Genomic DNA, 13,931 nt, shown 5'->3' on the forward strand with positions numbered 1-13,931 from the left:
TAGGAATGATGAGATTCTCTTGTTATTTACTTTGTTTTACTGCTCAGGAGATAAGAAGGATCAGGTTACGTATGTGGCAGATAGAGAAGTAAACCATTTGGGTGTCTTTTAAAAAAGAAAAGAAATACATATTTTACCAATAACCAGGTATTTCAGCCATGCACGCACTTTGAATAATTTTCTTTTTCTGCTCATGAATTTGTCCTGATTCATCCACAGTTGGGGAAGGTGAAATAAAGTGAAGTTAACTGGCCTAAGATGATCAAATTCATGTCCTTGGTTTCATTAGCACTGTGTTCTCATCAAGTGATCAATTATCTGTGGACTTGAGATTGACATTGACAGCCAAAGGGAAACCAGTTATGGATATATTTACTTTAGTTATTTTAGATAAGGAACTTTAACGATATAGTAGTTCTGTCTTATCCATGGAAAATATATTCCAAAACCCTCAGTGAATGCTGGAAACCATCGGTAGGATTGAACCTTATATATACTATTTTTTTTCATATATATGTGTATATATATGTGATTTATATCTGTAAATTTTTAAATATATACATATGTATACACCTATGACAAACCTTAACTTATAAATTAGGCACAGTAAAAGATTAACAACAACAATAATAAAATAGAACAATTATAACTATATACTGTAGTAAAAATTGTGTGAATGTGGTCTTTCTCTCTCAAAATATCTTCTTCTACTGTATCTACCCTTCGTGGGTTGATGTGAGGTGATATGAAGCCTGCATAATGAGATGAAGTGAGGTGAATGCTGTAGGCATTGTGATATAGTGTTTGGCTGCTACTGACCATCTGATGGTATAGCAGGAGGACCATGTGCTTTGGGTGATCCTGGATCATTGAGCTATGATGATGTCAATGATTGGATGCTGGGAGAAGATGATGTTGATGATTAATGGTTAGGTAATGTCTACAGCGTGGAGATGCTGGATGAAGGGATGATTCATATCCCAGGTGGTATGGATTTGGACGACATGAGATTTTACCACATTACTCCAAAGGGCACACAATTTAAAACTTATGAATTGTTTATTTCTGGAATTATCCATTTAATATTTTTGGAACAAGGTTGACCACAGGTAATGGAAACCATAGAAAGGGAAACCTTGGATGGGGATGGGAGAACAGCTATAATTCATAGAGTACATTATTTACAATTATCTCAGAAGGGGATTTTAACCCATATGATCCTGTATTATATTTGGTATGTTACTCTATGTATATACATATATAAAGAACAAAATACTTAAATCAAACAAATAGAAATATATTCACTTCAATATGTGCAACTGGACTTCCTTAAGTCAGATCTCTTTCTCTTTCTCAGATTCAGACGTGCAATAAAGCTAATCATGTCACCTAGAAAAACTTTTTTCTTTTAACAACAAAATATTCTTTGACTGCAGGACCCATTCCTTTCCCTACCAACTTCTCTGTGCAAAGGTACTGTACGAGGACCTGGTATATGCAGTATGGTGTAGATAATAGTGATGCTGTCAGATGGAAGCAGCAGTGAGTAGGGAGAATCTGGAGCCTCACCTACTGACTACCCAAGTGAGGAACTAACCTCCGAGGCACTTTCAGGAGTAGAAGATGGGGTGAGGATGTTATCATTTTCAGAGAGACACAGAAGTGCAGTGAGAACTGAATACATGCATCCCAGCTGGAAGCACCTAGGTACCAGTCCACACTGGCACCAAAATATCACTGATATAACTCAGGAAATGGGTGTAGTTAACTGGTCTCCATCCACAGCTCCTCTTATAACCGTTGTATGGGGTCTCCTGCTAGAGCACACTAGATAACTGTTAAGTGCATATTTTAAAAAAAGTGCTTATGGAATATCAGTTTGAAGTTATGCAAAATTTTTAGTTGCCCTTGAGCACCCTATGTCTTGGTCTGGTCCTGTAGACAGCAAGGGCTTGATTTCCAGCCCTGCCACTTTCTTAGTTGTGTGCTTTTGGGAAAGCAGTTAATGGTTCACAGTCTTGATTTCCTGGTGTGGAGATAATAATGTCTGCTTCATAGGGATTTTGTGACAATTAAAACAAAACATAGTGAGCAAATGATGACTAACAGAACCAAACTGGCAATGCAACCAGGGCAAACAGTGCAAAATATATGCTTCAGGAGGGTCTGGGAAAAGATGTCCTTGCTTAGGCACAAAGGAACTCTCAGACCCAATAGCCCCATCCTCCATCCAATTCTGCTGGCTGCCAGTGGGGTCAGTGGAGTAGATCTGTGTCAGGAACAAATCTGCCAACAAGGCAGAGCTTCATAAGGGTGGAGGAAGCTTAAACATTTGTACACTTAAAAGCAATCGTTATGAAAATGTTTTGTTTCACTTAAATTTTGATGTCCAGGATGAAATCCTTGGTCATGCATTTTAATTCGAGTGCTGTTTGATTTAGTGTGATCACCAAACTGCATGCAATTTAACCCTCACAAACATCTTTCAAGTTGGGACTTTTATCTCCTTTTACTTTTATCTTCATTTCTATAAATGAGGATAGCTGAGGATTATAAGCCTGGAGACAAAATGGAAGACTGATGATGTATGTAGTTTATACACAACTTATGTATATAAACATGCAGACTTGGGCTTTGGTTCTACAGAGTTAAAGGCAAAGGTTAGTATATTTTAAACATTGGATGGATGGATTAGTTTTGAGACAGTCATAGAGCTTTTTGGGGTATTCATTAGGATTTGTATTTTAAAATGTTGAGTCTGTAGATTGTATAAACGTTTGAAGTCATGAGAAGTAGCCCACATATTGGAGAAGGAATGAACCTTGCCTGTCACCTAGTCCAACACTTTCATTTTGTAGTTGAGGAAATTGTGGCCTGGAGAGGTTAAATGAAAGATGTGAGGTCTTGCAATTAGTATCAGAGCTGGGACTAGAACCTACCACCTCATTCTGACAGCAGTGCTCCTTCGTCTAAGAGGGATTGGCCACCTGGGAAGCAGAGCTCCTTTCCTGTGAGATAGTACACTAGCCACTCTCCCATTTCAAGGCAGTAGTAACAGCTCATCACAAATTGCCGCAATGTTTTAATACTGCTCTAGATTTCCTTGGATATTGAATAGGTTTCTGGCCATGCTCCTAACCCCTATCCATTGGTGCTTGTTCATGCAATGCAAAAAAATTTTAATAGGACTCCAGAAAAGTCTTGACATAGTTTACCTCCTGCCTTCTTAATCCCTCTCTGCCTTCACTTTCCAAGTGTCCTAGGTGTTTCAAAGGCCAGCAGGACAAGCCAACCCCCGGAGACCTAGTCACCTGACTGCTTGTTGCTGTGGTTCCCTAGCAGCCAGAAAGCTGCAGGGTTAGGTTTGTGGATTGACAGTGCACTGTTCTAATTACTAAATATTTGTTTGACATTATTGACTTTTTTATGGCAGTTAAAAAACAATCTCAGTATTATCAGGATACCTTAGTGTAATGCAATGAAAGTTGAGATTGACAAACATTGTGGCCTTTCATCTAGATGACATTAGGATTGACTTCATATTACTTGTCTTTAGGCAATAGAACAATCAGTTTAAATAAGAACATATATTCAAGTCTTAACATGCTTTTAAATATATTAAATAGCTTCTGAAAACATTTACTTAAAAATATGTCAATAATTAGCTTTGTATAAATAAAGCTGCTTTGGAAATTTCTTTCTCCTGTGATATTTAAACAAAATAGAATAATTAGTGTTCTATTTTAGGGAGTGATTTCTCTTTTTTTCCATTAGAATATTTTTTCCTCTGGAATCGGAAACAATTGGGTTATGGAGTAATGTGTTGCCATGGGAGAATCTTATTTAAATCTCTGTGTTCTTTGGAAGCCCTCAGTTCCTTGCCATGGAAGAATCTTTTTAAAATCTCTGTGCTCTTTGGAAGCCCTCTGTTCCTTTACATCTTGAATCTTCTGGCTCTCTACTTCTTTTATTTTTATTTTTGGCTACCAAGCATTTGCCAGCTCTTTGTGTTGTTGCTGAATTCCTGGCTCCCCGGTTGACCTCTGAGTTCTCAAGCTGCTAAAGATATTTAGCACAAACTTAGAGCGATCACTTAGAGAAAAGTCTTTTATTTCTCCCTGCCAGGAAGGTAGAAAACAGTTCAAAACAACAGGACATCTTCCTGGCTTTAGTGACATTTGAGAAAAGTTTTAAATTTACTTTTATTTGATGTTTATGGAGTGTATATTTTATGTCAGGACCTATGTTAGTTCCTTTTTAAAGAAATGGTGAGAAAACAGGTAGATTATCTGTTTTTTAAACCTGAATCCTGCCTCCTCTTGCCACCTCCCCAGCAAAGTTGTCTCTCAGATAGGTAGTCCTTCAAGTTCAGAGAAATGTATGTCAATTTTATAGGTCTAGCAGTAACCTTTCAATTGCTCTGAAATCTCCAACTTTTTCATCTCTACTTTTCCATAATTCTTTTGTACCTTAAAAAATTCTTCCTTGACTCTAAATTTTCCTCTCTATTACTACCACACCCTATTCCTTTATAGTCAAGTTTCTGGGAAGAGTAGTTTATATTCAGCATTTTAATATTTCTTTTTCCAATCATGCTTTTCTCAAGTCTATATTTATTTCTGTCCAACCAATGAAATTATTCTAACAAAATTACTCTGTTATTTATTTTTGCATTACAAGCCATACCAAAACTTAAGGGCCTAAAGCAGAAACAATCATCTGTTACCTCTCTTAATTCTGTGAGTGACTGGGCTCTGCTGGGTGGTTCTTCTGCAGGTGCCATTGGCTGGCTTGCTGTCATCTGTAGGGGAAACTTAGGTTGGAACATCCAAGACAGCTTACTTAGATGGCTGAAAGTTGGTGCTGGAGTCAGCTAGAAGGTCAGAAGGTGCCACTGACCAGAACGTTTTGTTCTCCTCTGTGTGGTCTCCCTACGTGACTGAGTTCTGAGGAAACATTCTAAGTGCAAAGGCAGAAGGTGAAGATCTCTTAAGAACTAGCCTAGGAAATTCCATCTCATTTACCCTCAGATTTTTTTTGGTGAAAACTGGCCAGAGGGCTAGCCAAATTCAAGGGGAGGGGGAATACATCTATTTCTTGACAGATTAGTGGCACAGTCACACTGCAAAAGAGCTATAAGAAGCCACAACCATCCTGTAAAAATAATGCTTAAAGATATCCTAATTAACCCAACCAATCCTGTATAGCATTGTTGCTATTGGTCACTCTCCATGATTTATTGATGCTGCGGTTTCTTGGTTTCCTTCCTATCTCTTTGCACATTCATCCTTAGTTTTTTTTTTTTTTTTTTTTTTTTTTTTTTTTTGGAGGTGGAGTCTCGTTCTGTCACCCAGGCTGGGGTGCAGTGGCACGATCTCGGCTCACTGCAGCCTCTGCTTCCTGGGTTCAAGCGATTCTCCTCCCTCATCCTCCAGAGGAGCTGGGATTACAGGCATGTGCCACCTTGCCTGGCTAATTTTTGTATTTTAATAGAGACAGGGTTTCACCATGTTGGCCAGGCTGGTCTTGAACTCCTGAGCTCAGGTGATCTGCCCACCTTGGCCTCCCAAAGTGCTGGGATTACAGGCATGAGCCACTGCCCCCAGCCTCATCCTTAGCTTTCTTGATTTGCACTTCTTTTTCTCCTTGCTCCTGGGATACTGGTGGTCCCCAATTTTCTTCACTTTTTTGTGTTTTCATTTCCATATGTTTGTTAGAAAATCATGTCTGCACTCATGGTTTAAACTTTGATTTATTCATTCATTTGACAAATGTTTATTGAATGCACACACCATCTGCTGGTTGAAAGAGCTGTTGATGTACTTTTGCAGGTTCCGTACTGCACAACTGCAACAGGTACCACATTGTTTTCACACTGATTGACATTGTAGCTTTTATATTGACCGTCTTCTCTATGTCTATGTCTATATGTGCCTGTGTCTATATCTATATATATGTCTGTATCATATCAGTGGTTCTCAACAGGGGAGGTTATTTTGTCCCACAGGTGCCATTTGGCAATGTCTAGAGACATTTTTTATTCTCACGAGTCGGTGGTGGGGGCTACTGGGACCTAGAAGTTGGAGACCAAAGGCACTGCTAAAACCTCACATCGCACAGGACTGCCCCTCACAACAACAATGGTCTATCTCATAAAGTCATTGTGCTGAATTGAGAACCTGCATGTTATCTGTATCTGCAATGCCATTTCCCCTTGAACATTTCCAGTGGCCTGTCTGCCTCGTCCACCTGTGTATTGACTCACCTCAAAATCTTACACATCCAAAAGCCGAACTTATGATTGTGTTGCTTCAACCTGTTCCTCTTGATGAACCCAGTGTCTGGGAATGCCACCATTACCCACCTGACTGCCTCTGGGCGTGCATTGCATCAGCCCACTTTCCACACTACTGTTAGAATGATGGATTTTTCAATGCTGCATAGGCAGCTAAACACCTGTCTCTTCTGATTTGAAAATCATCAGTGATTCTCCATGGATTTCACATAACAGTTAAACTTTGTAATGTGGTCCAGAAAATATTTGTGATCTGACTTTTTTTTCATTTCCTGTTATGTTTTCCTAGTTCTTTTTAGTTCACCCATCCTGGCTGCCTTGTGGTTTTCAGAATGTGCTTTCGTGTGCCTCTCGGCCTTTGTGTATGCAGAAAGGCAACTGTCCTAGAAGTATGACCAACCCTCCTTCAATGCTAGGCTTGAGCCACCTCCTCCTGAAAGCTTTCCTGTCATCCCCACCCCCACCCCTTATCAACTCCAGGCTAGAGTGGGAGATCCTTCTTTTTACTCCTTCTCTGAAGACCCATAAATGCCCCTGCATTTGGAGACCCATAAATCTGATGCCCCTGTGGCAACCGCCATGCCATCTGTCATATTTAAATTTTCAGCTCACATCCTGCCAGCCAGGCCATGAGCTTTTTTGAAGTTACCAGGTAGTGTTGTCCTCTTCAGTGCTGGCACGTATTAGGGGTTTAATAAATGTTTGTTGATTAAAAGAAGGGATCCAGAGGGTCCACTTTTCCTCTTCCCAGTGGGAGCTACTGGTTGGCATTAAAGGTAATGTATTATTCCAAGAAGGAATTGGAAGCCAAGTGTCTACCATTGTCAAAATAATTAAATAAATTATGGTACATTCATACTGAATATTTTTGCAGCTATTACAGAGGATGGAATAGTCTGTATTAAACTAGAAAGAAGTCGGTGATGTTAAGGGAAAAATGCATGAAAACATTTTATAGTATGATGTAAATATAGGTGTGGGCATATGTTTGAATATGATTGTATGAGCATAGAGCATAAGGAAAGACATCCTTCAAACTGCCAACATCGGTTACATTAAGCATGCCTTATTCTCATAATTAACAATTAATAGTTAAAGAGCAAGCAATGGCATTCAGAAGTTAATTTGAAGACCAACTATATAGCTGTAGGTAAATAATAAAGATAGGAGATACTGTAGAAAAATATTACTTTAATGGCTTAGGAAAATGTTTATAAAAATGGAGATCTCTATTTTTTTGGTATTCTGTTGAATGCTTATATATGCATAGAAATAAGTGTGTAAAGATTTAGAACAAAATGTTAACAGTAATAATTTCTGGATGGCAGAAGATTTTTCTCTCTTTTGGCTTCCTGTATTATGCAATTTCAAAACAATGAGCATGCTTTATTTTCATAAGAGAAATAAATTATTTCTAAAAACAGAAGATAGTACATAAAAATTGGTACCATTAAGCTGTCTGTTATCTGGATACCTAAGACTTGAAAAACAACAATTGTATGAAATTATTACAAAATGAATCCACTTGAGAACAGCAGTTTCCATGTAACATTTTTATTCTTTTCTTTTAGCAAAGACTGAAGGAAGAGAAGGAAGCCAAGCGGGCTCTTTTGGATGGGAGGCATAACTACTTATTTGCAATTGTGGCTTCCTGTTTGGACCTGAACAAAACCGAAGTGGAGGATGCCGTTCTTGAAGGGGATCAGGTGGGATGCATTTGACTTCTCACTGACTTGATTATAGAGGGCACAGATGGTCTGTTGACGTGGTCCTGTGGCAGGATCCTATGCTGTGCCCAGAGGGAGGTGCCTGTCTTAACGTGGACAGGGCTCCATTCTGACTGTACTGGTGCTTGCAGAATGAGCTTAAGACTCTCCAGCTCTCCATGTTCAATAGGGGCACTTCTAATTGTCATTTGAGTTCCGTGATTCTGACGGCATTGTCTGCATCTCTCTATGTCCAGTGAAGCTGGGCTCTAGTGCCATTTTGGAAGCTAAAGTCGGGGAACAGAATCTCCTCTCAAGTTGCCAATTCATCTTTTGTGCATTTCTTCTGTTCTAGGCACTGAATTTGTGCCATGATTTTCTGGCTTTTACTTTGGTTTGGCAGCTGAACCTGCTTTCTTTTGTTCCTAACCTTGGTTCCCATCTTCTGCTACAATTTTTCTTTAAAACCGGGCGTATGATTTGCTTTGTGTTTGACCTTGGTTGGGGAAGGCCAAAATATGGGAAGATATAATTTCCTGGGCAGTGAAAAAAGCATATAAACAGCCGTATGATGATTCCTGAAGATTTTTTGAAGAAACTAATTAGACATTAGGAAAAAAAAAAGAAATAAGGCAAGCCCTTTTTGTTGACAGGGTGCCACACTGTTGGGAATTCTTTTCAGTGGTAGGCTTGTAAATGTTAACAACTAACTTTGGGCAAGGATGGAGGAAGTAGGCAGGGAGGTACTGGTTTGAGCATCTGCTAATTTCTGTGGTGTAAATACTCCCACAATGGCTGGTTCCAAACTACTATCATCATGTTACGAAATGCTGAGGTGGAAAGAGTTGTGATCCATTGGATATCCTGGGCCAGTACGAGCCATCTGTGGCACACCACTGGCTTCATTCCTTCTTGCTGGGCTGCTCTGGTGGGGTTAGTAGGAGTTGGGGAACAATTAAGAATGGATAACACGAAAATGGGTAAGCTACAGTATGGATCAAGCAGGAGCTGAGGAAATGTGCTTCTCCTCTTTCTCCTCATAGCTGACACTTATTGAATGTTTACCATGTGTTGGTCTCTGTTCTCAATCCCTTTCATCTATGACTTCATTTCCATCTTCATAATACCAGAAGGTAGATAATATTATTCCCAGAATATGGAGGCATAAAAGCAGAGAGGGCCACTTGGGGAGATTGTTCCAGAGGTGAAATGCTTAACTCCACCCTGCTTCCCAATTTAGACATCTGGATTTGGGAATATGCAAGGGGAAGAAGCAAGCAAAAGTTCAGCTCTGTAGGGATCCCAGGATAAACTGCTATGTTAAGCTCACAACCCAGGAATCTCAGAACCTGGAGGTTTAAAGAAAGCATGTGGCTCAGGCTGTCAAGCACAGACGAGAGGGATAGGAGCTTCAATACTGGCTGTGATGGAAGCATGCCCTTCACCACATTCTTGGCTTGGAATTGAATCTTGGAGAGTCCTTCCTCCTCTTCCCTGTGGCATCTTCAATCATGGTGGAAATTGAAGGGGACTTATTTTTCCCACTTAATTGTTCAGGCTGGATTTTATCCTTTAAAAACATTATTTTAAGACGTAGTAAATACACATAACAAAATTCACCATATTATCCATTTTAAGTGTACAGTTCATTAGTGTTAAGTACATTCACATTACTGTGCAACAGATCTTCAGAATGCCTTTTATCACAAAAACAAACTCTGTACCCATTAAACTACCACTCCACATTCCTCCTTCTCTCCAGCCCCTGGCAATCCCCTCATTCTACTTTTTGTCTCTAGGAATTGGACTATTCCATAGATACCTCATGCAAGTGGAGGCATGCAGTATTGGTCTTTTTGTGATTATCTTATTTCACGTAGCATAAGATTTGCAAGGTTCGTCCACGTTGTAATGTGTTCCAGGATTTCTCTCCTTGTTAAGGCTGGATTATATTCCCTTGTATATTTATACCATATTTTGTTTATCCCTTTATCTGTCACTTTCACCTTTTGTGGAAGCTATTGTGAATAATGCTACTATGAACATGGGTATACAAATATCTCTTTGAGACCTCGCTTTCAATTCTTTGGGATATATACCCAGAAGTGGAGTTCCTGGACCGTGTGGCAATTCTATTTTTAGTTTTTCTAAGGCGCCTTCATACTGTTTTCTACAATGGCTGCACGATTTACATTCCTACCAATAGTGCTCAAGCGTTCCAGTTTCTCCATGTCCTCACCAGCACTTGCTATTTTCTGTTTTTTGGTGGTAACCATCCTAATGCCTAATGGGTGTGTAGATTTTATCTTTTTATTTTCATATGAGTTCCAAACTGTGCCACTGACTATTTAAAAGAAGTGTTTCTATTGGTAGCAGACCCTTTGTTAGGCTTGTAGACTTAAGTGAGCCTCAGGGATGGGACTGTTAGTCCCAGTTTAGTGCCAGGTTGCTACTGGAAGGTGTGTTCATAGTCAGATACATTCTCATGGCAGTTTTGGTGATTATTGCAATTTAATATTCATTATCTCTAGGGTGTTAGACTAAGTTTTGAAAGATTTGTTTTTGCTTATCTGCAGTTGACTAAAGCACTCTTCTCTATTTAAACCTCCCTTCCACAGCTCAACACTTTAGGAAATTTGCAAATATGGGTGGACAATGCTTTTCAAATGTGCATAAGTAGCAAATAGTTCTAAGATTCATGAAATTACTTTTTTGAACAGAGTCTTTACTATGGTGAGACATTTATTCTTTTAACATAAATGCTTCCTTTTTTATAGGATACATTAGATGCTGTCCTGTTTGAATATGAAAGATAACAGTACATTTTCCTTTTTTATATTATTAATTCTGATTTAAGTGCAGTTTCTAATTTGGATTGAAAGTCATTATCTTGCCTTTTTCTTTTTCCCAGATTGAAAGAATTGATCAACTTTTTGCTGTTGGAGGTCTCCGACACCTCATGTTTTATTATCAAGATGTGGAGGAAGCAGAAACAGGTATCTGAATTTGATGTGACATGACCCAGAAATGTGTCATTAGATTTATCTGAGAGTAGCTTGAAGAAGAAAGCCACTGTGAGAATGGACCTGTTTCACCTTGCGGGCGTGAGGGAGGTGTGTGTGTGGGTCCATGTGGGAAACCATTAGTGTGTTGGGTGTGGCCCTGTGGAAAAAGTTCTGTTTCACCTCAAGGATGGAGACAGATTACAGTTGGTATTTAGCCTGGTTGTTCTAACTTTATTGGAGATGTTTTGTTTTCCTTCTCAGGCTGTACTTGCAATAAAGATAATAAAGTAGATTACGTTTGACTTCCTTTTCTTATATTCTAGTTCATTCTGTGTTTTATGGTCTGGAAATTATAATGAGCACCTGTTTTGCAGGTATATAGGCATTCTTTTTTTTTTTTTTTTTTTTTGAGACGGAGTCTCGATCTGTTGCCTAGGCTGGAGTGCAGTGGTGTGATCTCGGCTCACTAAAAATTCCACCTATCAGGTTCACCCCATTCTCCTACCTCAGCCTCCCAAGTAGCTGGGACTACAGGCTACTCGGGATGTTTTGTATTTTTTTTGTATTTTTTAGTAGAGATGGAGTTTCACCATGTTAGCCAGGATGGTCTCGATCTCCTGACCTCGTGATCCACCTGCCTTGGCCTCCCAAAGTGCTGGGATTATAGGCATTATTTCTTTTTAGCATAGGAATTGTTGCCAGTATGTGTAACACCCCTTTTTAGTTAGATATCACATTTTGTTTATTTTCTACTGACTGCTTTAAATAAGTAATATTGGATGACAGTTTTCATTGTTCTCATTTATGAAAAATTTGCAAATCTTTTTTTCTTTGTTGTTGTTATTTGTTGTTTGCTTGTTTTGAGACAGAGTCTCACTCTGTCACCAGGCTGGAGTGCAGTGGTGTGATCTTGGCTCCCTGCAACCTCCACCTCCCGGGGTTCAAGCAGTTCTCCTGCCTCAGCCTCCCAAAGTACAGTCCCAGCCTGCAGCTGGGACTACAGGTGTGCGCCACCACGCCCGCCTAATTTTTGTATTTTTAGTAGAGATGGGGTTTCAGCATGTTGGCTAGGATGGTCTCAATCTCTTGACCTCGTGATCTGCCCTCCTCAGCCTCCTAAAGTGCTGGGATCATAGGTGCAAGCCACCGTGCCTGGCCCAGATTTGCAAATCTTTCTATGGATTCAACTGGCATAGTCTAGTCTATTTTTAAGTGGATTAATGTAATTTTAAACGCCTACCTAGGAACATAAGTCAATATCTGATTAAATGTATTATTTGATATATTAAACTATTATATACATACTTTTTATGACCCATTTGATAAAAGGGAAAATAGTTATTGTTCTTGGCATATAGTAAGACTATACTTCTTTGTTTAAAAACTGAGGAAATTATGCATGCAAATTCAAACTGGCATTTTCTCAAAGCTGTCAGTTTGATATTTTAGAAAGCTTAGAAAACTTATTACATTTTGAGTGAAAAATCAAGAGATAGAAGTTTTGGTTTCTACACCAGATTGCAAAACATAAGCTCAAATGAAAGATCAAGTTTATCCATGAACGGAGCACTGGATGAAACTGACCTTCTGTGTAAATTTTGCTTGGACCAAGAAGTGTTCATAGGATGTAAACATAAAAGCAAGTTTAACCTTTAAATCTTCTCACTGGTGATAGTTCTTCTTCTGAACTTGGATTAGAATGCAGGCAATCTCATGACTTTCCTGGACGTTCTTAGATTACAAAAATGTCTATAGTCATTTCAAATTACAAACACAATGTCAACTCAAAAAGAAAAACTGTCCAGTTGATGGAAAGTGAAATATTCTTCCCTCCTCACCCTTGAGTCCCCCATTTCTCTGAAGGTTGAAGTTCTCAGTAGGAGAAGAGGGAGGACCATGTGCTCTTCTCCATACCTTCATCTTCCACCCCTTGTCCACATCAGCTTAACTAAAGGGCCTGACTGTGTGAGGCCAGAGGCAGGGCAGAGGTAAGAGGGAAGGGGGTCAGGAAAGTTTTTACTGGACTGGCGCTGTCAAGAGCTGCTGATCTTGCACTCTTACCTTGCTCTTGTGGGCACAGTGGTGGGTTCTCCTGAGGTGACAGGCTGTCCTGATGATGATAGCCTCTGAAATTTGGTAGTGTAAGTCTCGCTCACTCTGTCCCATCCTCCCTCAGGTGCTCCTTTTGAGTAGGATTTAAGGTGGCTTCAGTCTGGATCTTTTCAGCAGTGCCCCCACCTGGGTTCCTAGGTCCCTGCCCTCCATGTTCGTGCTGTTAGCTCCCAGTACAGTCCAGTTTCTCTCTATATGCCTTATTGAGCACTGTGCTTAGATTTCTTGGTCAGGTGTCATATCACAGTCATTTTGTTCCTAAACTCCAGGAGACATAAATCAAGCTCTTTAGGTGGTTGGGTTGAACACCTTGTTTCTTGACTGGAGTGACTGACTGCTGATTGTAACACTGAAAGTCCTGCATCCCAGGAAACCCCCCTGTCCTGGGCAAGCTGGGACAGTTGCAATCTCATTCTTGACCTGAGGTAAAAGTAGGAACACTTTATAACCTCACCCTTTGCATAGCATGATATGGTTTGGCTTCGTGTCCCCACCCAAATCTCATTTTGAATTGTAACTCCCACAATTCCCACGTGTCATGGTAGGAACCTTGTGGGAGGTGATTGAATTATGGGGGCAGGTCTTTCCTGTGCTGTTCTGGTGATAGTGAATATGTCTCACGAGATGTGATAGTTTGATAAGGGGAAACACATTTCGCTTGGGTCTTATCCTCTCTTTGCCTGCTGCCATTCATGTAAGACGTGACTTGCTCCTCCTTGCCTTCCATTATGATTGTGAGGCTTCCCCAGCCATGTGGAACTGTAAGTCCAATTAAACCTCTTTCTTTTGTAAATTGTCCGATCTCAGGTATGT

General features: G+C 39.8%; 1 protein-coding gene across 1 annotated transcript in view; it reads left to right on the forward strand.

The window, feature by feature from the left end:
• The first annotated feature begins 953 nt into the window (after positions 1-953).
• Positions 954-13,931, forward strand: part of DNAH5 (dynein axonemal heavy chain 5) — a 248,666-nt gene continuing 235,688 nt past the window's right edge. The window contains exons 1-3 of the mRNA XM_050793010.1: positions 954-987; positions 7,868-8,001; positions 10,913-10,997. Coding sequence (XP_050648967.1) covers positions 954-987; positions 7,868-8,001; positions 10,913-10,997 — 253 coding nt within the window. The remainder of the gene's footprint in view (positions 988-7,867; positions 8,002-10,912; positions 10,998-13,931) is intronic.

The sequence above is a fragment of the Macaca thibetana genome, chromosome 6 (genome assembly GCF_024542745.1).
Source record: "Macaca thibetana thibetana isolate TM-01 chromosome 6, ASM2454274v1, whole genome shotgun sequence".
NCBI lineage: Eukaryota > Metazoa > Chordata > Mammalia > Primates > Cercopithecidae > Macaca > Macaca thibetana.